This window comes from Solanum dulcamara, chromosome 4, assembly GCF_947179165.1.
Source record: "Solanum dulcamara chromosome 4, daSolDulc1.2, whole genome shotgun sequence".
NCBI classification, from domain to species: Eukaryota; Viridiplantae; Streptophyta; class Magnoliopsida; order Solanales; family Solanaceae; genus Solanum; species Solanum dulcamara.
Window position 1 is genome coordinate 1,840,451 of NC_077240.1, and position 23,625 is coordinate 1,864,075.

General features: G+C 32.6%; 2 protein-coding genes across 2 annotated transcripts; one reads left to right on the forward strand and one right to left on the reverse strand.

Annotated features, from left to right (window-relative positions):
* The first annotated feature begins 10,392 nt into the window (after nucleotides 1–10,392).
* LOC129885408 (protein DETOXIFICATION 46, chloroplastic-like) lies at nucleotides 10,393–19,037 on the forward strand. The gene is made up of 14 exons (XM_055959670.1): nucleotides 10,393–11,179; nucleotides 11,321–11,415; nucleotides 11,672–11,780; nucleotides 11,913–11,968; nucleotides 12,426–12,481; nucleotides 15,838–15,976; nucleotides 16,107–16,244; nucleotides 16,324–16,392; nucleotides 16,495–16,605; nucleotides 16,869–16,997; nucleotides 17,570–17,647; nucleotides 18,304–18,375; nucleotides 18,525–18,587; nucleotides 18,671–19,037. The coding sequence occupies exons 1-14, from the start codon at nucleotides 10,654–10,656 to the stop codon at nucleotides 18,770–18,772; spliced, it is 1,743 nt and encodes a 580-aa protein (XP_055815645.1). The 5' UTR covers nucleotides 10,393–10,653; the 3' UTR covers nucleotides 18,773–19,037.
* On the reverse strand, nucleotides 18,978–21,742 carry LOC129885409 (uncharacterized). Its single transcript, XM_055959671.1, has 3 exons — nucleotides 21,183–21,742; nucleotides 19,739–19,954; nucleotides 18,978–19,395 (listed from the first exon to the last, which is right to left on the reverse strand). The coding sequence occupies exons 1-3, from the start codon at nucleotides 21,687–21,689 to the stop codon at nucleotides 19,336–19,338; spliced, it is 783 nt and encodes a 260-aa protein (XP_055815646.1). The 5' UTR covers nucleotides 21,690–21,742; the 3' UTR covers nucleotides 18,978–19,335.
* Between the last annotated feature and the right edge of the window lie 1,883 nt (nucleotides 21,743–23,625).

Below are 23,625 nucleotides of genomic sequence, written 5' to 3' on the forward strand. Positions count from 1 at the left end.
ATTGTGGTACAAAAAGTTTGAATCTGTTATGGGGGAGCAAGGAGCAAGGTTACAAGAAGACTTCTTCAGATCATTATGTATTTGTACAAAAATTTTCTAAAGATGATTTTATCATCCTCCTGCTATATGTGGATGATATGTTGATTGTGGGCAGAAATACTTTCAAGATTGACGAGCTGAAGAAAGAGTTGTGTAAGTCTTTTGCTATAAAAGACTTGGGTTATGCCAAGCAAATTTTGGGCATGATAATTACTCATCTCAAGGATGAAAGGAAGATTTATCTGTCATAATAGAAATACACTGAACATGTACTAGAGCGCTTCAACATGAAGAATGCTAAGTCTGTTAGCACACCTTTTGCTGGTCATATGAAGTTGAGCAAGAAGTTGTGTCCCACGACTCAGGAGGAAAAAGAAAGCATGACCAAAGTTCCATATTTCTCTGTCATCGAAAGTTTAATATATACAATGGTATGCACTAGATCTGATATTGCTCGCGCAATTGGTGTTGTCAGCAGGTTTCTCGATAATCCAGGAAAACAACATTGGGAAGTTGTAAAATGGATACTCAAGTATCTGAGAGGAAGCTCAGATAAATATTTGTGTTTTAGAGGATCAAATCCAATCTTGAAGGGCTATACAGATGCTGATATGGCAGGTGACTTTGATAATAGAAAATCCACTACTGGATATTTATTTACTTTTTCAGGGGGAGCTATATTATGGCAGTCAAAGTTGCAGAAGTGTGTTGCACTGTCTACAACTGAAGCTGAGTATATTGCGGCTACTGAAGTTGGCAAGGAGATGATATGGTTCAAGCAATTTTTCCAAAAGCTTAGCTTGCATCAAAATGAGTATGTCGTCTGATGTGACAGTCAAATTGCAATAGACTTGAGCAAGAACTCTATGTACCATACAAGAACAAAACATATAGATGTGAGATATCACTGAATTCGGTAAAAGATAGAAGATGAATCTATGCGGGTTGAAAAGATCTCTACAAATGAGAATCCTGTAGACATGCTGACTAAAGTGGTAACACGGGACAAGTTCGAATTGTGCAAAGAACTTGTTGGCATGAGCTCTCTCTAAAAAGATGAAGATACCTCCTTCTAGTGAATGAGACTGGAGGGGGAGATTTGTGGGGTTCAACCCCTATTTTGTTCAACAAAGTGGCAGCCTCCATTTTATTCAACAAAGTGGAGTTGCCCCTTTTTTCTTCTTTTCTTCAAACTACAACTGCCCACTCTTTGTTTTGTCAAACAAATTGGGCAAGGTAGCTGAAAAGAGTTTCTATAAAAGGATCTCTTCAGCTCCTCATTTTATATTCAATTCACAGACAGAGAGAAAAATATTTAGAGAGTTGTGAGGTATTCCATAGAAAATAGTCTGTGAAGAAAAATAGAGTGTGAGCGATATTTTTAGTAAAGTGGGAGATCAAAAGAGTGTTATTCCTTTTGAGTGTGAAATAGTCATTTTGAGTATTGTACTTGGTACTACCCAGTGTAAAATTTCTTACTATAATAATATCAGTTGTTCCTCTTCGCCCGTGATTTTTTTCTTATTTAAAAGGATTTTCACGTAAAATTCTTGGTGTCATTATTTTCCCATTTTATTTCTACTATTTTGACTATATATATTTTTTTATGTTAATCCATTTTTCCCAACATCAAATTCGTCCATCCTCACTCTTTTCCTCATTATAATTAAAATGACAAATTTACCATACAATTTCTTTACTTTTATCAAATTCCAAAATCACTAACCCTTTCATCACATTTATCATTGTTTTCAACCAAACATTATTAAAAAAAATTGCAAAGTGATTAGGTGTGATTTATATTTCGATATTATTTGTGTAAAGCCTAATTACAAGAATTGTATACTTAGCATCGGACTGCTTCCTTAAAAGGTCATCTTATATGATCATTAATATTATATTAATCATATACCAATAACATTTTCGATATCTACTGTCCCTTTTTTTGCCTATCTTTTATATATTTTTTCGAGATAATTGTTTAATTATTTATTAGCCCGCATTGTTTGACGAAAGAGAACGTGCTTCCCGTTGAAATGGGGTATGTAGTTTGGCAGTTTAATGACTTAAAGCCGCGTTTGGCACGATCTTGTTGATTTTCCCCCGGTTTTTAATGGTACTTGAACTGATTGAATGGACATCCTGTTTTCTTACCTTTCTTGGAGGTAATAATTCACTAATTATTATGGATTAGGATTTTTTGCACTTTCTCGATGACTTATAAGTGATTGCAATCCAAAACCACTCAGAAGTAGTTATTGGATATGTGATGTGATGTTTTTAAAAAATAGGTAATATATGAATGTGTCATTTAATTTAATTTGATTGTGCATACAATATGCATTTAATCTTGTATATAATTGAATAAATATATACACGTCTTACTTAGCGTCTTATGTGGTCATTTGCGTCTTACATATATTATGTCATATAGAATATGTGTCTATTTTTATGACTTTTTAAAAATTTAAATGTTTATCGATGCATATTTAAAGTTATAATGCATAATTGTCAATTGAGATCAAATTAAAAAATATATTTATATATTATGTATTCTAGATGTCACCAAAGTTTACTTTATTTCTCTATGATGCTATTTTAACAATTGATTATTAGAAAATTATTTTTCAAGGAAATTTTTTCTTATCAAACTAGGAAATGACTTTCATTATTTACTAAGAAAAAAATTAAATAATTATTTAAACTTTTAAATTCATATTATTTGATCTAACTAACATTTAGCCGTTACTATTGAGATCTTTAATACTCTAAAAAATTATCAAATCGCTTATGGATTTGCTAAAATTATTATTAATCTGTAATATATACTTTTTTTGAAAAAGAAAATTCTACTGACCAATCAAACATTTTTTTATTTTTTTTTTTGAAAAAATATCTTGTACCATACCAAACACACTGTGTGGGGAAAATGTTTCATTGAACTTTCTCCTTTCTTGTCCGAGTTGCCTCTCTTTTCGTATTTAATCGATTAACATGTTTATCAATTAACGTGAGAAACAAAAGTTAGAATATAGAATAGTGTAATGGACAGGCATTAACATATGTAGACTCTCATTATAATCATGTGGCATGTCTCTTTCGTACTATCAACATTGATGGTAGGAATGATCGAGATATTCCATTTTTTAACGAGAGATTTTAGATTTGAATTTTTGAAAATGATAAAATAATTATTGAGGGCCTCTCCCTTACATAGCAAATTTGAATAAATAGTTAATTTATTCAAACTTTTTAAATTTGATTATTTGAAAAAGTGCCTTTAAAAAAAAATTGTGGTGAAAAACGTTTTTTGTTTGATTAATAAATTTTAAAAATAGTTTTGAATAATAAGTAGTGTTTGACCAATCTTTTTTAAAATGATTTTAATCGTATTTTTTTCAAGAGTTCTTTTTTGAAAAAATGTTCTCTGAAAAAATTATGTTTTAGCTTCTAAAAAATAGTTTTGATATGCTTCAATGACACTAATTTTCTCCTAAAATTTTGCTAAACACTTTTCTTAAAAAAAAATATTTGATATCTTAAAAGCTTGGCCAAATAAATTACAAAATCCGATATGAAATAAACAAATATATATGTCTCTTTCATATGTAAGTTTATGCACTATGGGTCCACTCCATTCTCTATACTATAATATTCAACATGTGAAACGAGTGGATCTACGAACGCCAGTTTGTTCATAATGAGACAATTTTGATTAAATACTCTTTTTTGTCCATCAGCTATAATTATTTTTTTATGGTTAGCCATGACTTAAATATATTATGAGAAACTATGCTAGTTACAATCTTTTCGTGTCTGGGAAGACGTGCACTGTTCAGAATCATTGCATTATAATGAAAAAAATAGAAATTTTCTTCTAGTTTAGTATTCAAAAGATGGATATAACCCAGTAAATTCAACAAAGAAAAACTACTGGGGCATTTGGTCATAAAATTTTTAAAAAGAAAAACTTTATTTGATTTTTTCAAAATTGAAAATAGAGTTATAGTTGTGTTCATATTTCCTGAATTAAATATTTAGAATTTAAATATACCTTGTATTAAAATATGAAATACGATTGAAACTAAAATATAATTTAAAAAGAAAATTTATAAAACTGGAAAAGGTGAAAGTGAAAAAAGTAAAAATTGGGTTTTAGGTATTTTTCAAATACAACTTCTTAGTTATATTTTGAAATTTTTATAAAGAGACACTGATTTTTAAATAAAGTGAAAAAAATAAAAATATATAAAAAATTCTCATAATCAAACGGATCCTTAATTATTGTTATTAAGCTTCAAAACAAATTACACGTATATAGTACATATAGGAATTTCGCAATGAAAATATTAAAATAAGCTCCTGTTCCTTGTGCGCGCTTTTGACGAAATAGGCCTCTACATGGTCACAAATGATAATGATCTTACATTTCGAGAGATATGATATGTGGTGGGATAAATAAGATCTCTATTTTAATTAAAAAATTTAAATTTAATTATTAAAATTGAAAAGTTAAATAAATTTTAAATACCATATGGTTATTAAAAATGATGCTGGTCCACGCCCACTGCACGAGGAACGACTAGTAACACGCGGCAAATAAGTTGGGACAAATTTTAGGAGATCGATCAGTAGGATGCATTAATATAATGAATGTATCAATTCTGTATGTTACTAATATTTTATGTAATATACTTTTTCCATTCATGTATGAGTAATATTATGTATAATAATATTAGCAAATACATGAAAATTATGTTATTAGCAAAGCAATGCACTGCACGTGTAAAGATACAATTACCTTTCAAAATCTCACATCATTTCCACGATATTTGAGGTAACTAAGTTAAGTTGGATAATATTATTAGTTTTTAGAAATTATAAGATATAAACCGTATTTAGAAATTATGTTATTTATGGTATTTATGGTATTTATGTTATTATCTAATAATATCTATTGTTTTTTTTGTGCTTTGATTATACTATTGTTTGAACCGTTTTCATTATCTACTTATTTACTCTAATATTCTTGTCTGACCTTTTTCTATGCTTCTATTGAGCCGATGGTCTTTCGGAAACAACCATCCAACATTGGTAGGAGTCAGGTCTGCGTACACTTTACCCTCCCCAGACCCCATGATGTGGGATTTCACTGGGTTGTTGTTGTTGTAAACCGTATTTAGAAAAAATATATTTAAAATCTAAATATTCTTTGTAAAAATTATGACGAAATATAATTCCAATTTTGACAATTTCAAATAAAATAGTTTTCACAAATTATGAAATTTGCGTATTTATATAATAATAATAATAATAAAAACATCCATTTAAGAGTTTCAAATTATAATATTCAAACAAAATTTTAATCTTGACCTGATTTCAAATTAATAAGTATGTTCAAGTTCAAACGGCCTTTTGCTGTAAGTCACAGCTCATAATTAATTAATTAGTAGCCCCATGAGGCCATCAAAATAATATAATAAAGGAAAAATGTAACTTAATTTATTATATGTCCTGAACTAGGGAGTTATAAGTGAAACTCATTTGGTCCCACGTTTGAGTTTTTTTGGTTGTATCTTTTGAAATTATTTGTTTGATGTCTAATTTTTCAATCTAGAAAGAATCCAAGATTTAAATTGGTATTATTGTTCAATAATGTTAGTATTAGTACTAGTAATAAAAGACATCGATATGATCATTCGAGATAAACCAGCAAGCATGGCATTTGGGCAATGTTTTAAATTATTAAATGTTTATACTAATGTGACGAATTTGTATGCAATGTTTTAAAAATGAGAATAGTCTTGAGATGGAGTATTTATCGTCATTTATTACGATGTTCGGGTCATTTTTCACTATCTGATACAATTTGACTAATTTTATTGAATAATCAATTATCTTCCACCTTTCTTGATGCCGAATAATCCTATATGTTTAAGGAGACATTTGAAAGTTAATTAGAAACATGCAAATATTAATAATCAAATATTAGTTGTACAAGTATATTATCGTATTAGTAAGAAAAAAATTAATTATATAAGAATTAATTATGCAAGATTTAATAATGCATGGGTCATTTGATTATTGATTTTATGTTGAGATTTTCTTACTTTTTTATAATCAAACAACAATATATACAATTATACTAATTTTAATTCGCGAATGACTCTTCACTGGAAAAAAAATTCACCTAGTACATATCATGCTTCTTTATTAAGGTCTGATAGAAGATCAAAAACTTATCCAATAGCCATTAGGCTTTCGTGTTTTTTTTTCTCACTTTATGTTTGGTACTCATTTCAAGGTTTCAATTAATTTAAACTTGATGCACTTAAGATCTATTAAAGGGCAATAATATTTTCTATCAGATTTTTTTTTATAGTTGAGATTCAAGAAGCTTTGAGTGTAACTGCGTAAGGACATTCGTGTAATTGCGGCTCCAGTACAAAATAGGGAAACTTTTAAAAACAACAAATATTAGGCCTTAAATAGGCTTTCCTAGTTACAGTTTCATTAATTACAATTCGCAGGTACACTTTAGTTTGCTAGCTACATATTTATATTTTCGTATTTTTTTGACCAATTTAAGAGGAAAATAAAAAAATTAGTTATTTTGTATCAAAATGAATACATATTCGTAGGAGAGACGCGGCTGAGATCGAGAGAGGGAGGAGAGAGGCGAGTAAGATCAAGATAGGAAAGTTGGAGTGAACACATGTTGTATTCATTGTATCACGAATACAAAAATATAGAATATAAATGCAGTTGAATACAAATTTAGTTTTTCGAATATTTCAAATATAATTAATATAAAATTCAAATCTCTCACATATATTTGATTGGATACAATTAATACATAATACATTTGTCAGAGATGATGAATACATATTGTATTCAAATGAATACAAATATAGTCGATACAAAATATAAATATACAACTGATATAAAGTACAAATCCCTCACATATATTTAATTGAATATAATTGATACATAATACATTTAAATGTATTTTTTCTTATTGGCAAGAGAGAGAAAAAGGACAGTTGCAAGAGAGGAGAGGCAAGGGAGAGAGGAGAGGAATTTGCTATAAAATAATATATAGCGGTTATTCTGAATTTTTTAAACTATAAATATATTTCATAAATATGTTTGGCATTTTTGCTTTGTTGCAAATTTTTTCCTACAAAATATGTGTGAATTGGCCCAAAATAAATTGTTTTGGGTTGGCCCAACCAATGCTATGCGCCATGACACTATTTTGTAGGGGCAAGTACAAAATGGAGTGTGTTTCCTTTTTTTTTTTAAGGATTTTTTACAAACTCTTTTAGATTAATAATTATTTTTTGGGGGGATACTTTTTTTACTACGGATTATAGCATATTTATCTTAATTAATAACTAAAATCACTCATTACTCCCCCGTCTCTCTCTCTCTCTCTATATATATATATCCCCTTCTCCCCCCCCCCCTTCTGCGTGCTTCTTTTTTTTTCTATCTATTTTTTTCCTTTTTTTTTTCTTTTTTTTTTAAATAATAATTAATTATCCTAATTTAAATAGTACCAAAATATTTGAAATTCACATATAATACTTATAATATATTTGTATTAAAAATATTTTAATTATACATTCACCACATTCATTGAAAGATGCCTAAAATATATATCATAAATTGATTTCAAAATGTATTATAATTATTGTTTATTTTTTCTCTTATTAATGGTGCTAAAATATATTATTGTATTATAAATATTTTAGTTATATATTTACCATGTGCATTGAAACATGCCTATAATATATTGAATTCAAAATCTATTATATTTTTTTTTATTTTTTCTCTTATTAACGGAATATATTTTTGTATTAAAAATATTTTAGTTATATATTCACCACGTGCATTGAAATATGTCTATAATATAATATATGGAATTCAAAATCTATTATAATTATTTTTTATTTTTTTCTCTTATTAACGAAATATATTATTGTATTAAAAATATTTTAGTTATATATTCACTACATGTATTGAAACGTGCCTATAATATACATAATATATTGCATTCAAAATGCATTACAATTATTATTTATATTTTTTTTACTGTGTTAGAAATGCATTATATACGTATTTACATAAAAAATCATATAATTTAAAAAGTAGTAAAATCATCTTTTTCATAATATCTCATCCAAAATTAAGTTTAAATTAAAATAATTAATTATTATTTTTAAAATAGGGAGAAAGAAAAAGAGAAAAATAAAGAGAGTGAGAAAAATTGAAAAAAAAGCGAGAAAGGAGGGGGGGGGGGGGGAGGGGAAGAAAGAGAAAAACGTTATTATTATTTTTTTACTGTTTTGGGAAAAAAAATAGTACCATTTTTGGTAAAGTTAAAATATATATTAAAATTCATAATTAATGCTATATATTATATTATTTAAGTAAATATTCCTTTTTTAAATTAATATGAGTGAACCCATAAAGCGTGACATGTTCATGTGCAAATTTATTATATGAAAAATTACTTTGGTGAGTAATTTTTAATAGATAATTTTTTATTATAAATATATTTTTTATTTATTATTATTTATAATAATACATAGCAATATTATGATAAATTTATTATGCATTGAAAGTAAATTATGTATGCAAGATAATTGTATCATAAGTGTTTTAAAATATATTATGTTTTGATCAAAAATTGACATAATATATTATAAGTATATTAAAGTGCATGATAAATGTATTATTCATAAATAAAATTTATATTATATGTGTTTTATAAATTGTTCTCTGTAATATGTATTAGAATCGTATTATAAGTATTCAGTGGAAAAAAATATTATTATTATAGATGATAAATATTTTCTTAATATAACATATATATATGTAAGTTTTCCTTTATTATTTCATTCGTGTTAATTTAATTGTCATATTTTAATTTGATATGATTTTTTTAAAAATAAAAGAAATTCTAAATATAATAATCTTAAATTAAATATACGTAAAATAAATTAAAATATTTTTAATATTGTAATTTTAAATATGTCATGTGAAATTTTGAAATGAAAAAATTGTTAAAAAAAGGAAAGAGGAATTTTTTCTTAAAACAAATAATAAAAAAAAAAGATAGTACAAACAAATTAAAAAGGATGAGTAATGAGTTAAGTCATCTGAGACCCCTTCAAGTTATCCACAAAATTCAGATAAACTCCTCAACTCTATTTTCTTATTTTTGAATATCTCTACTATTTCATATTTGAACCACCTATACATTTTTTGCTGACATAATAATATCGTACACCTGAATCACAATAAATACACTTTTTTTGTACAACTTGTATTTTCAATGCTTGAGCTTGTATTTTACTCCCCAATTAATAATATAATTACTTATTTTTTTCATCCCATTTAGTAAAGATCGAATAAAATTTTAATCCATTCACATTTTAATTCTGACCCGTTTTATTTAATCCTAAACTCTTCATGATTTTCACTCTACTCCCTCTCTTTGATGATCAAAACTCTAAAGCATTTTAATAGTGAAAGTAAATTTGCTTCGCGGTGATAATTTTTTGAATTACGGAGTCAAAACGAAGATGTGAAGGCTCACATGTTAATGACTTTTTGATTTGAATGAAATTTTGGTTTAAAAAAATATTCTTTTTATAAGGTAATATTTAAGAGGTATGGATTGGAGATGTGGAAAATACATTGATCAAAACTTCTTGAAAGGATATTTTTTAAAAAATCATTTTTGTAGTGATTTGTTGTTATTTTCTTCTTGTGCTATTATTATTCATGTGTATATAACATTATTTTAGGATTGATTTGAGTTTGAATATTTTCTTCACTGATTTAGTGTTGAATTTTGTTTGCAATTCAACTTTTAGGATTACAAGTTAGTTAATTTCATAATTTTAAATTTTTTTAAAAAAGAAGAAGAAATTGAAGCAAGTAGATAAAAATCTCCTTGAGGATGAATTTTAAAAAAAAATTATAGATGGAAAGCTCTTCAACATTCATCGATGGAGATTTTGGAGAAGATGGAAAGTAAGTCCTTTAATAAAGAAGAAAATCCAAATTGACAGTGACACTTGGCATTTTTTCATTGATTTGGGGGTGTATTTTTACTCATTCACACACTTATCAAATGTGAGAACAAAACTGTTACGAAAATGGGCAAAAAATGCTTATTTATTGTGATTTGAAATGATTTGATGAGAGTAATACAAGTCCAGCAAACTTTAAATATTTTTTTAAAATGTTGGGACAACTTCAAATGTCATTAGGGCTTTTCTCAATATTTAACCTCACACATAATCAAAATGAATAAACTTCCCTTTTTTTTTTCTTACAAAAACACACGAGTTAAATGACTACACAAAATTGGGTGTTTGTGCACTTGGCCCTACCGTGCTCTCCATTCTCAGTTTGGGCCATTGGCAGGACAGTTGACGGAAGCGCGGCAGCTCAAGCATATTTGAAGCAGGCGCCAATTTTCAAGTGGCTCAAAAAACTTTCTATTTACGGCCGTACATATTTTTTCTAGTGGCTCAAATTTTCCCTCTTTTTTTTTCTCTCTCTGTTCAATAAGCATCTAACTCTCCATCGCTAACCATGAATCTTAGAACCCTAACTTGTAAATCTCACTTTCCAATAGAAATTCCTAAATTCAATCTGAATTTCCACGTTGATTTCTCTTCCACTCGCCTCCGAACTTGTCGGGTAACATCATTGACCCGAATCTGCAATCACCGCAAGCGAATAATCACTGCTTGTGTAAATCATAGCCAAGAGACTCCAGTGAAACTAGAGAACTTGAATTCGAATTCCTATATCGGAGATGAAGAACAAGTAGAAGAGGTAACAGTTCGAGAAGATATTTCAGTGGTAGATTCTAATGGCAATTCATGTATCGGAGATGAAGAACAAGTAGAAGAGGTAACAGTTCAAGAAGAAATTTCAGTGGTAGATTCTAATGGTAAAGGAGAATTCTCTGGCAATGAAAGCATTTGGGCTCAAGTGGTGGAGATTGTAAAGTTTTCAGGGCCAGCAGTTGGTCTATGGTTATGCGGGCCATTGATGAGTCTCATTGACACTGCAGTTATCGGTCAAGGAAGTTCTATTGAACTTGCCGCTCTAGGTAGAGGAACTCACTCTTTCCATGTCCTAAATATTTGGCACAGTCCTACTTTTATACATTTTTTCATATAAAGTGTGACAAACGGAGTATAATGTTGTCTAAATGTTCAGTGATTTAGCTCGACTTTTGTAATTTTGGCAGGTCCAGGAACAGTGTTTTGTGATAACACAAGCTATGTTTTTATGTTCCTTTCAATTGCCACTTCAAATTTAGTTGCTACTGCATTGGCCAAACAGGTATGCTTGTTCAAAATTCTTGTTGTCTTTTAACTGTATCTGCTTTCCTCAAATATTAGGAGCTTGGGAGTTATCATAGTATGGTGAACCCGTATATCAACATACAGTCGTCGGTATTTTCTAATTAACTCAGGCTCAGCAACTTGTGACTAAAGCTCACAATGTGGATTTGAACCACTTGTTCACCTTATTGTCGTGAGCGGGTCTGTGGTCCTCCTCATTATAGTCCTCATGATCATCTTGGATTATGGTGCAGGATAAGGATGAAGTGCAACATCAGATATCTATTTTGCTCTTCATTGGGTTGGCCTGTGGTGTTCTGATGTTTATCTTTACAAGATTGTTTGGTACTTGGGGCATTATTGGTAAGCATCTCATTCTCTTTTTGGTGGTGGATGTATCTATCATTCAGTATGTATTCTATTCAGAATGTCCCCTTCTTCCCTCAGTAGTGTTGTATTTTTTATGAACAACTGGTAAATTTGTCTCACTTTCAGCTTTCACTGGGGCAAACAAGACGGAAATGATAAATGCAGCAAATACTTATGTCCAGGTTTTTATGCTACCCCTATTAATTATTAGTGCATGTTCTTCTGGATAGTAAGAGAAGTCCAATACAAATTGGATATATTTATTCTGTTGATCTTTCAAGAGGCATCTTATCTAGAGTCCGAACACTCTAACATAATGTAATGTTTGAATGCCATACTGTTTCATATAGCTGTTAGATAACTTAGGAGCTGGGAAGTTGTTAGCAAATTGAATGAATAATTACAATTGATTAGCTAAATTTCTTATAGCTAAGCTTCAAAGTGGGGTTTCATCCATCCTAGTTCAAACTTGCAGATAAAGACATTCAGTCATTTGTCATACTTTCTGAATTCATAGGCTATAGCAGGGATAACAATATTTAGCTGAAAGTTTTATCGTTCTTGGATGATCAAGTAAAATCCACTTATGCTTGGTTACCCGAGCACACTTCATCTGAATAGAATATCTTTTTGTGATAGATTCGAGGATTGGCATGGCCTGCCATGTTGGTTGGTTGGGTTGCCCAAAGTGCAAGGTACCATCTACCTACTGATACTCTAATTTGTATAGCATTACGTAATCAGTGGGCTTTTAGGTAATTTGTACTTGAATTTAATTGTCTGAGTGATCTATAGGGTTGTGTAGCAATCTATTATGTTCCTTCTTCATATTTGCAGCGATGCTTTCACAAGAACCACTAACATATGCACTTAGTTCCTATGGCTACACTTTGTCAATGTTCTTTTTCTTGTCTGCACAATGTCCTGTTTCATGTTGTTCTTGCCACAGAATCAATTATCAGGCAATTTCAAGCCCCAATTATATTTCGTCTTCCTCTTCATGTTGTGCTTTTCTCATGGATGCAAGTCCTCGCCCTCAGGAAGCACTCATTCTGTTGTGTGTTTTCTTTGATTATTTATGTCTGATCAGACTCAATTAAACTGATTATTCCACTTTTCTTCTTTAAATGAGAAGAGTAGCACCATTAGCGGGCAAGAGGGGGTTGCTCAGATGGTTAGCACCCTCCACCTCCAATCCCAAGGTTGCGGGTTCGAGTCACCAAAGGAGCACAAAGGTGGAAGCTTTTAGGGAGTGGTAAAAAAAAAAGATTGCCAATAACAAAGAAAGTAGCAATGTTGGTGAATATTAAAACACATACTGAACTCTTAGTAGATGATGAGGATTAGCACAATTTTATTAGTTCAATTAGCTAATTACCCTATTGAGATGGATACAGTGGACTTGAACTTATTTTGAAAGCAGTGTCTTTTAAAAGAGAAAACACAAAAAAGCAACAAAGGTCCATGAAGCTTGAAGCAAAACGCTAGAAGAAAAGCACACTTCTTTGAAGTGCAGCGCATGATTTACGAAAAATTAGAAAATACCAAGTATATGTGAATTTAGTAATGTAATAGTTCATTGATATTAAAACTAATTTTAGCATCCAATATACAAAGATTCTGACATTACTCCAACTCTTCAAAATTGAGATTCAAAGCGCCGAGCACTTCTCATTTGTATCATTGTTTGAAGCACACTTCTTTGAAGCACATGGTTGCCCCTGTGAAGGGATAGTCCCTTAATGCACATCAAGTGATGCAGCGATAGCTTTTAATAGTACTGGTTTAAAGACATCCGAGTATGATTGTCTTTGCTTGACATTTCTTTGATTTACATAAATTTGTTCCACTTGACTGTATCATTCCTGATACTATTTATTTTTTACCTTAATGAAGTCTTGATGATGAAGCTTGTTAAAGAAAGAAACTATACTTACGTTTATGGATAACTGTCACGACCCAAGCCTAGAGCCTTGACGTGACATGGCGAATGAGACACCCGGAGGTACCTCACCCAAGCCTCTTATCATTCATTAAGCATTTCATTGGTAATGATAAACAAATCAAGCGGAAACATAAGGGATATAGGGACTAAGGGGCTTCACATTAATAAGAATCAAAGACAACATAACACCCTTTATTATGTCCAACCATACCTTCTATATTAAAGACTTGGCGGGGGCTACGACGTGTCCCTATCTCACCCTCAAGATTTAGTCAAAAGATATTGAAGATAACTCAAATGTCTAAACATCAAAATAAACTAGAAGGAATAAGAGTGGTTTTTCCGGAACATGGGAACTCACCACTAGTAGTAGCCTTCAACGAACAATCTAGCCACGGGGAGGAGAGTGTGGAACGATGCCGGTCCCTACATAGTGATATCATGTAGGCAAAAGTATGCGTTAGTACTTTGAATGTACTAAGTATGTGAGTATGAAGAAAGACATGTATAATCAATATGCATAAATGAATGCATGCATGAGACATCATCACATGAAACCTTAAAACATTCATTTTGTGGGGAAGTGACCATAACCGACATTTAAGACCATGCGAGCTATTACATGGAATCCAACATATCCCCTACATTGGCACGGGGAGACTACTTGTCAGGTAGAAGCCCTTTCACATTGAAACCTTACTTGGGTAAGAAGCCCTTTCATCAAACATTCATTTCATAAAGACTCCCTTTCATAAGCATTTACTTCATAACATTCATTGGAGTCAAACTTCATTTCAACTTTACCTTATCATAGGAAACTAGGTGGGTTCATTTCATAAAAACCTTTCAATGCCTTTAAAGACTTCTTGCATGTGGAAATGCACAAAATACACATTCTTAAAGCAACCCACCATATATGTCTCAAAACTCTTTTCAAGCCTTCATATAAGCATTTTAATAACATCATAACTTCATGAAATCAAGAGTCATTATACATCAATATATGTAAGGAAACTTTAAATATACCATAATCTATGTATTTAAAGTCATCATGTAAAAGCCCATAAGATTTCATCAATTAAAAATTAAAAAGCTAGTTTGAGAAAACATTTGGACTCCATGGGTGGAAGGACCCATGAATGAAAACCCACATACCTTGAGAGAAACAAAATCCCTAAGAATACTTGAGGAAGAAAGGAGACTTGAATGCCTTGAATTTGGAAACCCTAGCCTTGCCTTGAAGCCCTTAGAAGAACTTGAGAGGAGAGGATTTGTGTTGGAGAAGTTAGAGTGAAAGAAATGAGGGCTTTGAAGGGTTTAGGGTCTTTAGATAAGAGAATTCAGTCCTTAAAACGACACCATTTTGATTTAAAACATAGGAAAAGACTAGAATGTCCCTTTAAAAATCTGATCGGAAGAGACTTCACGGGGACCTTCATGGTCCGTGGTGCTCACCACGGTCCGTGGTGGGGTCCCGTGATAAGGGACTTAGAGAATTTCGGAAAAAGGACTTGCAAGGTAGTCTTTGAAGTTTCTTTATGGGCACCTTGACGGTCCGTGAAACGCATCACGGCCCGTGAAGTGCAGCCGTGGTGCCGGTCCTGCAGGAGGCCTGCAGAAGTGGCTTCCACGGACCACCACATGGTTCGTGAAAGTCTCCACGGCCCGTGGTGATCGTCTGTGGACCCTGCCTTGGAAAATTTCTTGAGGGTCTTGGGGAGGGATCACCACAGAGGGCTTCACGGCCTGTGGTGCTCACCACGGTCCATGGTCCTCCATCGTGGTTCATCCTCTGCAGACTGAGCCTCTAAATCTCTACCACGGTTGCATACCACAGTCCGTGAAGGCTTCTGTGGTCAGCTTCTGGTGCCAGTTTTCTGCAACTTTCTTAGAATTCGTCCTTGGTTCTTGGTTTAGGACCTTTCACATTTTCGGGGTCTTACAATAACTGTCAATACTGAAAGTTCTTGATGGCTTTCGTCCAGTATTTATATGTTTGAAATGTACATTACTTGGTCAATCTTTTGAGCTTTAAATCTGAAAGCTGTTTATGATTTTCTGCTGGCGGTTTTTGTATTTATATAGTTCTTGTTAATGGATATACAGTTTAGGCATGAAAGATTCATGGGGACCCTTAAAGGCTTTGGCAGTTGCCACTGCTATTAATGGCATTGGCGACATAGTCTTATGCAGATTCTTTGGTTATGGTATAGCTGGAGCAGCATGGGCAACAATGGTGTCCCAAGTACGCAAAATATGCCTTCCCTTCTTCTAAATGAATTTGATCTTCTCTTCAACTCTCTTTCTCCCTCCCTCCATTTCTCCATTTTCATACTCTTCATGGTAATATTTCCAGCTTACGAGCAATATTTTAGGTTGTTGCGGCTTATATGATGATTGCAGCCCTGAGCAAGAAAGGGTATAATGGTTTTGCCTTATCTGTCCCATCAGTGGATGAACTTCTACAGATTTTCACGCTTGCAGCACCTGTGTTCCTAACAATGATGTCAAAGGTTTGTTTGACTTAGCTGCATTTTCGGCTTGCATGAAAGTAGTTACTATGTTATGCATCTAATAAATTTTGAACTCCAGGTGGCATTTTACTCTCTACTTGTCTACTATGCTACATCAATGGGTACACACACTGCTGCTGCCCATCAGGTTAGTTTATGTGGACTAATATTTTACATGTATTTTCTTACTGCATCTTTCTAATATAACGGTCAGATGGATATTACACTAACGTATTACTTACCTTATTAGGTTATGCTACAACTATTCTGCATATTTGCAGTATGGGGTGAGCCTCTCTCTCAAACAGCGCAGTCATTTATGCCTGAATTGTTGTATGGAGTGAATCGGAACTTGTCGAAGGTCATAAATTTATTTATGTAAAATTTACAGTATCCTGCATCTATTTTCTTACTACCATGTCAAGCTTGAAAAGCTATCATAAAACTTCCCTTTATATCTGTAAAAACCTCTTCTTTGAGGAAAGCCTTGACATCCATGAAAGTTTTACTGTGATGTCCATGTAAACTGTTGTTTCTATTCATTCCCAAATCGACAACTTTAGAGTTGTGTTCCATGCATTTTTCTTTAATAGGACATTCTAAAAGATGAACACTGTGAATCAGGCCCGGATGCTGCTGAAGTCCCTTTTGATCATTGGAGCATCAAATGGATTAATACTGGGATCTTCTGGAGTGTCAATATCATGGTTTTTTCCCAAAATGTTTTCACCTGATCCTTTGGTCATACAAGAGGTTAGTTGTGTATGATCTCTGTCTTTTTTTATCTTTTAACTTTGCAATGTAGATGAAGTTCACGATGACACATCTTTTGGTCATGAGGATATTATTCCTATCTACACCCATTTTTAATAAATAATTTTGCTTCATGGAGCAAGCAGAAATGATAAAGAAAGAAATACTGCATAAAATAAAAGCAATGCAAAAGAAGCTGTGTGAACCAGGTCCATGTTATACTAGATAAGATTGTGTAAGCATCATCATCACTGTATCAGTTATTTCTATAGTATTAGATCGTCCTATCTTTTCATAGTAGATTCGCCAAACTCATAAACTTGAATCTATGAAATATGAAACCTATCCAAAAGCTCCATCAAGAGTGACAGAAGCTCATCGGTGGCCCTGTTGACAGAAATAGTACACTTGCATCATAGCAGCACAACCAAATGAAGGTGATGGAATATCATGTATAGCTTGGGTGTTTGCTATACTCTGTGCACTGCTAGTTGGAACATAAGAACCAAATAAAGATTTTATGTCAATGGAAATAGTTTCTTCTGATCTACTGATTGTTTTCGCTGGTGCAGATGCACAAAGTACTGCTGCCATTATTTCTAACTCTCTGGGTGTCGCCGTGTGTTCATTGTCTTGAAGGAACCTTGTTGGTATGGTTTCCTACTTTCTCCAAATTATATTTTGACCAATGTAGATATTTCGGTTGATTATATTTGATTATCTTTATCTGAAAGTTCTGTTTATTTTGCCAACTTCTGCCATAAATCTAAGGAGTATGCTCTGTTTCTTTGGAAAAAATGTAGCATTTCAAGTTTTTTGAGGGGTAAATACGTAGGAGGGGCTAACTAGGTCGTGTTTATGTGCACTAGCAATTAGCTTATTTCTTCATGAGGGTTTCATTTATCAGCTATTTGCAAAATCAATATGTAGTAATTAACCAGTAACTACCTCATTAATTCCTACAAGAACATAATTGACAATCAGCGAATTGATTAATCCAAAAAACTGTAGAGAAGTTTTACCATAAGGATGTATAGTATGGTAAGATGTGTTTTAGTTTCTTGGGAAAAAGAGCAGCAGCCACCTTCCTTTTTCTTTTCCTTTTTCTTGTAGACATTCAACACCTACCCAAGAATATTTCCATCTTGTATATTGTTGAAGCCATTACCATTTGCCCTTGTGATTCTTTACATTTATAATTTATTTTTATTGTTATTGTATGATAAGATTTTTTAAATCTTTATTATTCTAGTTATGGTTTTTGAAGCCATTGTCTCAACTCGTTGATGATCTGATTACTTTTTAGGCTGGAAGAGACTTAAAATTTATTAGCATATCAATGACCACGGTATTTGGTATGGCTTCTCTTCTCGTCATGGTAAGTCATTCCACTTATTTCCAATGAGTCCCCTCATGATTTAGTTTGCAAACGAACTTTTTTTTTTGTCCTTGCTCAGGAAGCTAAATTTCTTAAATCTTTTTCTAATTAAAAGAATATTACTCACTAATTATTTTGATCTCAAACAGCTCTTCAGCAGTAAAGGATTTGGTTTGTCAGGGTGCTGGTTTGCACTAGTAGCATTCCAATGGGTAAATTCATTTTAGCTTTTCTACTCTTTGTTGCTAAAACTGGCTCATGTTGTTTTTCATTTTAACTTTCTTTTTTCTTACAGACACGATTTTTGGTAGCTCTACGGCGACTCACTTTGGCAGATGGCATACTTTATTTGGAAGACTCAATTCATGATGAGTTACAAAAGTTGAAAGCTGCATAGGTTTTAATATGAAGACAAAAATGTCCACATAGAAAAGAAGTTTTTCGTTAATGATTCCAATAAACAGCAGGGGGATGCAGTAATTAATCATCAAAATCAAAATTTTGTTGTTACTTGTCAATATCAAGTTATTTGATCCCACCATGTATCACAACTCAATTGAGTTGAGAACGAATTATTATTTACACATTTAATATTTGGAGCGTTATTGTAAGTTTGTAATTATTTGTGAAATAAATATTCCTGCAAGCATTGTTAGTTTATACACCCAAGTCCTCGCACTTCCCATGAATAATGTCCACTATTTTTTACACTAATCAAAATCGACGATTTCTTTCTTCTAGATCATCTGATATCTCACGAAAATTACAAAAGGTACAAATGCAAACTTTTCTTATGTAAATTTCTACTGCTGAGATATTTCATAAAGTCTTTATCTTCAGACTGAAAACGTGCGTGTGCCTATCCATCCAAGGAAATAATTGTGAAAATTTAACCGAGCCATGGGAGCCCTGTGGTGGCTATTGTGGAAAGGAAATGAAGAAATGAGCCACAATGAAAGATCAAACCCTGCTACTTCCTCTGCGACCACGAGCATATGATCTCGGTACCTGTCCTTTATCCTGCACGTAAGGAGACCCCAAAATGAGCAAGGATGATCATCAAAGAAAGAAATGAGAAAAAAGGGAAAAGAAGAACAATGTGTATTTATTCTAGTGCTCGACGAACTTGGGTAAAAACCATAGGAAACCAGTTCAAAATCTAATACGGACAAAAAATACTGGGTGGTTTCCAAGCCTTAATAGGCAAAATTGCTCTGTACATGTACAAGGGTGGAGGTAGCATGTACCCAGTGTATAAGTGGAGCCCAATAAAATAGTCGAGTTGCACCCAAGCTTATCCCAGAACCGTGTTATAAAAGAACAATGTATTCAATTTTTAAAACTATATAAATGAGAAGGTGACCTGAAATGATCGTCTCTCTGCATATTGTTTTTGTTTTTTCAAGAAAAGACTTTGAGCCTGTTTCTTCTTCTCTTCAGCTTTCATTTTTGTCAGGCTTGGACGGTAGAGAATCACAGTCCTACCAATTTGACCAACAACCACTGAGCCAGTAGCTTCCTCTAAATGCTTTACAATATCATCCAGCTCTCCTCCGGGACAGGTACCATGTATTTTGAGCTGCATATAACAATGAGGCCATTAAAAACGAACCCAAGAGCAATGCTTTTATCACATTAACCAAAACTTAACACATTGCTAAGAAGATAAGCATGACTTCTCATCAACAAAGCTGAAAACGAGGGTGTTCACCTTAGTTGAAGCAAATTAAACTCTATTCATGTCCCATCGCGAAAGGCCCTTATTCTTAGCAGATCAACGTATTAATTATTATCATTAATTTGAACATTTGTCACTTTTACCAGCACAAGGCACATACTTGATAAAAATGAGCTTCTTGCTATACACGCTTAGCCTAAACATATTAATCAATATTTCTCATACTGTCCAGTGCTAATACACTATCAATAAACAGATTTTAACCAATTACTAATTTAACATTGTCACAAGCATAATTAGCAAAAGAATGTTCTCTCTGTTTTACGTCTACTTGCTAGTAACCAGAACTATTAACCTCAACAACTCAATAAACATTCAGATAATTGCAATCTCATTAAAGTTATAATTATTCATAACATGTTTGTGCAAATTTGAGTTCCGTGCTTTCGCGATTTCAGCTAAAAAAAAAACTTGAAGCAACAGAGGAACTATAACACAGGAAACCGTTTAGCAAGATCAATATCACTAATCAGTTTACATACTTGTAACAATGTACAATATCAAGAACTAAAACGGCAGGCAGCACAAACAGTTCCATCAGTTGAACAGAATGTCTAAGTAAGATTACGGCAAAATACATAACCAAATTGTTACCTATTTACTAGTATACCATCTCTACTTGTTACTTATCAAACATAAAAATCATCTCCACCTGTTAAAAAAGGTACTGTTCTTATTTACTAGTTCAGAGCAATTCGATTTTAGTGTTTATTTATGAGGTAAAGGTCGGCATACTTAGCTTCCATTTGACTACAGATTTTGAAGTTGAAATTTGAGTTTTTGAAGTTGTGTTTGGACATTCATTATACTTGTATTTTTTTATGAAGTTTTGTTTGTCGAAGTCCCAAAAATCCAAAAACTGGTGTGAGCCAATATTTGGAAACAGAGATTTGAAGATAAATTTTCAAAATCTATGACCAAAGACTAGCTAAAAGTTTTGAAGGCCAATTTTGGCAACCAAAAAATAAATAACACTGATTTGAAGATAGTCTTTCCAGCATAACAATTCAATATAAACCCTAAACCCCAAATATTTGAGTAAATTGTTTGCCAACAGAAAAAATTGTACCTTGAGAAGCTCATTAGCTTCAAGAGTCTCCTCCAAAGCCATTACCACAGTATCAGTAACACCAAATTTGCCAACCTGTTGACTCTTTAGCTTCTTCCCTAAACTGTGTGCATACGATGCCAATTCTTTCTTCTCCTTAACAGTCAGGTTCGGCAATTTCGCCCTTAATATTTTTCTCTCAGACTCTCTGGGCCTGGGGGCAGTCACTTGTCCATTTTCTTCTGCAATTTCCTCGTCTTCTACATTCTCAGGGGATTCCAAGAGGGATTGATAAGTACAGCTAACTGGAAGGTTCGAGAAAGTTCTAGAGAGAAGGAAGATTGCTGTATGAGTACGAAGAGAGGGGAAGAAGGAAAGGGAATTGCTGGTGCTGGGATGAAGAGATGTCGTTTGATGGGGAAGAAGAGAGAGAGATTGCTTAAGGAATGAGAAAGAAAGGATGGGAGCAGGTCGGAGCAGGCGATGGAGAGCCATGGAGGAAGAGGAAGAAGATAATACAGTACCCATTTGCTCTTCAGCTTTACCTACAGTTTGTTCCAGGAAACTATAGTTTGTTTGAATTTAATTTTTTAAGTTACTAAGCAAAAACATATTTAGGGCCGGTTTGAATTTGGTGTAATTAGACGTAATTATACTGTTTGACATGTTTGATTGATAATGTAATTATTTAATCAACAACTAATTGGATGTAATTGGTAGGGTAATCACACTCTCTAATTCACAAATGAAGTTGTGAATTATTGATAATTACGTGATATAATTACAAACTCGTTACTTTTAATTTCTTTCTTTTATTTTTTTATTTTAATCTATTTTTTATTTTTCTATTTTAATTCTTTTTTATTATTCGAATATTTTGCTAATAATATTTTTTTATTTTATATTATTTTTATTTTATTTTCTTCTCATTCTCAATCTTTAGTTCATCTGATTCTATGCAATTTTCCGTATTATCTATTTTTTTATTTTTATTGTTGAATAAGGTTAGACTTACATTTTTCTTTTCTTTTAAATTATATTTATGTACGTTATGTTGAAATTTAACATAAGAGTACAACAACAACATCATACCCAATGAAATCTCTCAAGTGGGGTCTGTGAGGGTAGGATGTACGCAGATTTTATCACTACCTTGTAGAGATAGAGAGTGTTTCTGAAAGACCGTCGGCTCAAAAGTCACAGTCTCAAGTAAGAGAGAAAAATAATAAATATAGCATAATGCAAAAAAAAAAAGCGGTGCAAATTTACAAGATAAGAACAATAACGATAGTAAAATAATATGATAATCAAAGGCAATAACGACACAACTATAAAGACAAGCCTAAACCTATGACCACCCTAAACCGACACACTATAGAACACCATTTTATTCTTACTAGTTTTTTACCCTAATCCGCGACCTCCCATCCTTACTATCTAAGGTCATGTCCTTAGTGATATGTAGTAGCGTCAAATCTTGTCTAATCATCTCTCTTCAATACTTTTTCGATCTACCCCTACCTCTCCGCATCACCCCATATCCAATCGCTCATGCCTTCTAATTGGGGCGTCGACATCCCCTCCTCTGCACATGCCTAAACCATCTCAGTCTCGCTTCTCTCATCTTGTCTGCTACAGATGCCACTTCCACCTTCTCTCTAATAACCTCATTCCTAATCTTATCACTCATAGTGTGTCCACATATCCATCTCAGCATCCTCATCTCTGCAACATACATCTTCTGAACATAAGAGTTCTTTACTGGCCAGCACTCCACTCTATATAACAACGTTGTTCTAACCACCATTATGTAGAACTCACCTTTAAGTTTAGGTGATACTTTCTTATCACACATGACTCTAGAGGCAAATATCCATTTCATTCACGCTGCCCTTATGCGGTGCATGACATCATCATCGATGTCCCTACTACTCTGGATGATGGATCCAAGATATTTAAAGTTTTCTATCTTGGGGATAAGTTGGGTGGCAAGCCTCACTTCCATGCCCTTTTTATCCATTGAACCACTAAATTTGCACTTCAAGTATTCTATTTTGGTTCTGCTCAATCTGAACCCTTTGGACTCCAGGGTTTTTCTCCAAACCTCCAACCTATCATTAACTGTGTCCCGAGTTTCATCAATCAAAACTATGTCGTCCGCAAATAACATATACTATGAAACCTCCTCCTGAATAGAACGTGTCAGCTCATCCATCTTCAAAGCAAAAAAAATAACTCAGCACAAATCCCTAATGTAGTCCCATCTCAACAGGAAAATGCTCTAAGTCACCTCCCACCGTCCTAACTCGAGTCTTGACTTCGGCATACATGTCCTTTATCGCCCTAATATATACCATCGGAACACTTTTAGCCTCCAGACACCTCTAGAGAATGTCCCACGGAACTTTGTCATATGCCTTTTCAAGGCCAATGAACACCATAATTAGATTCCTTTTTCTTTCTC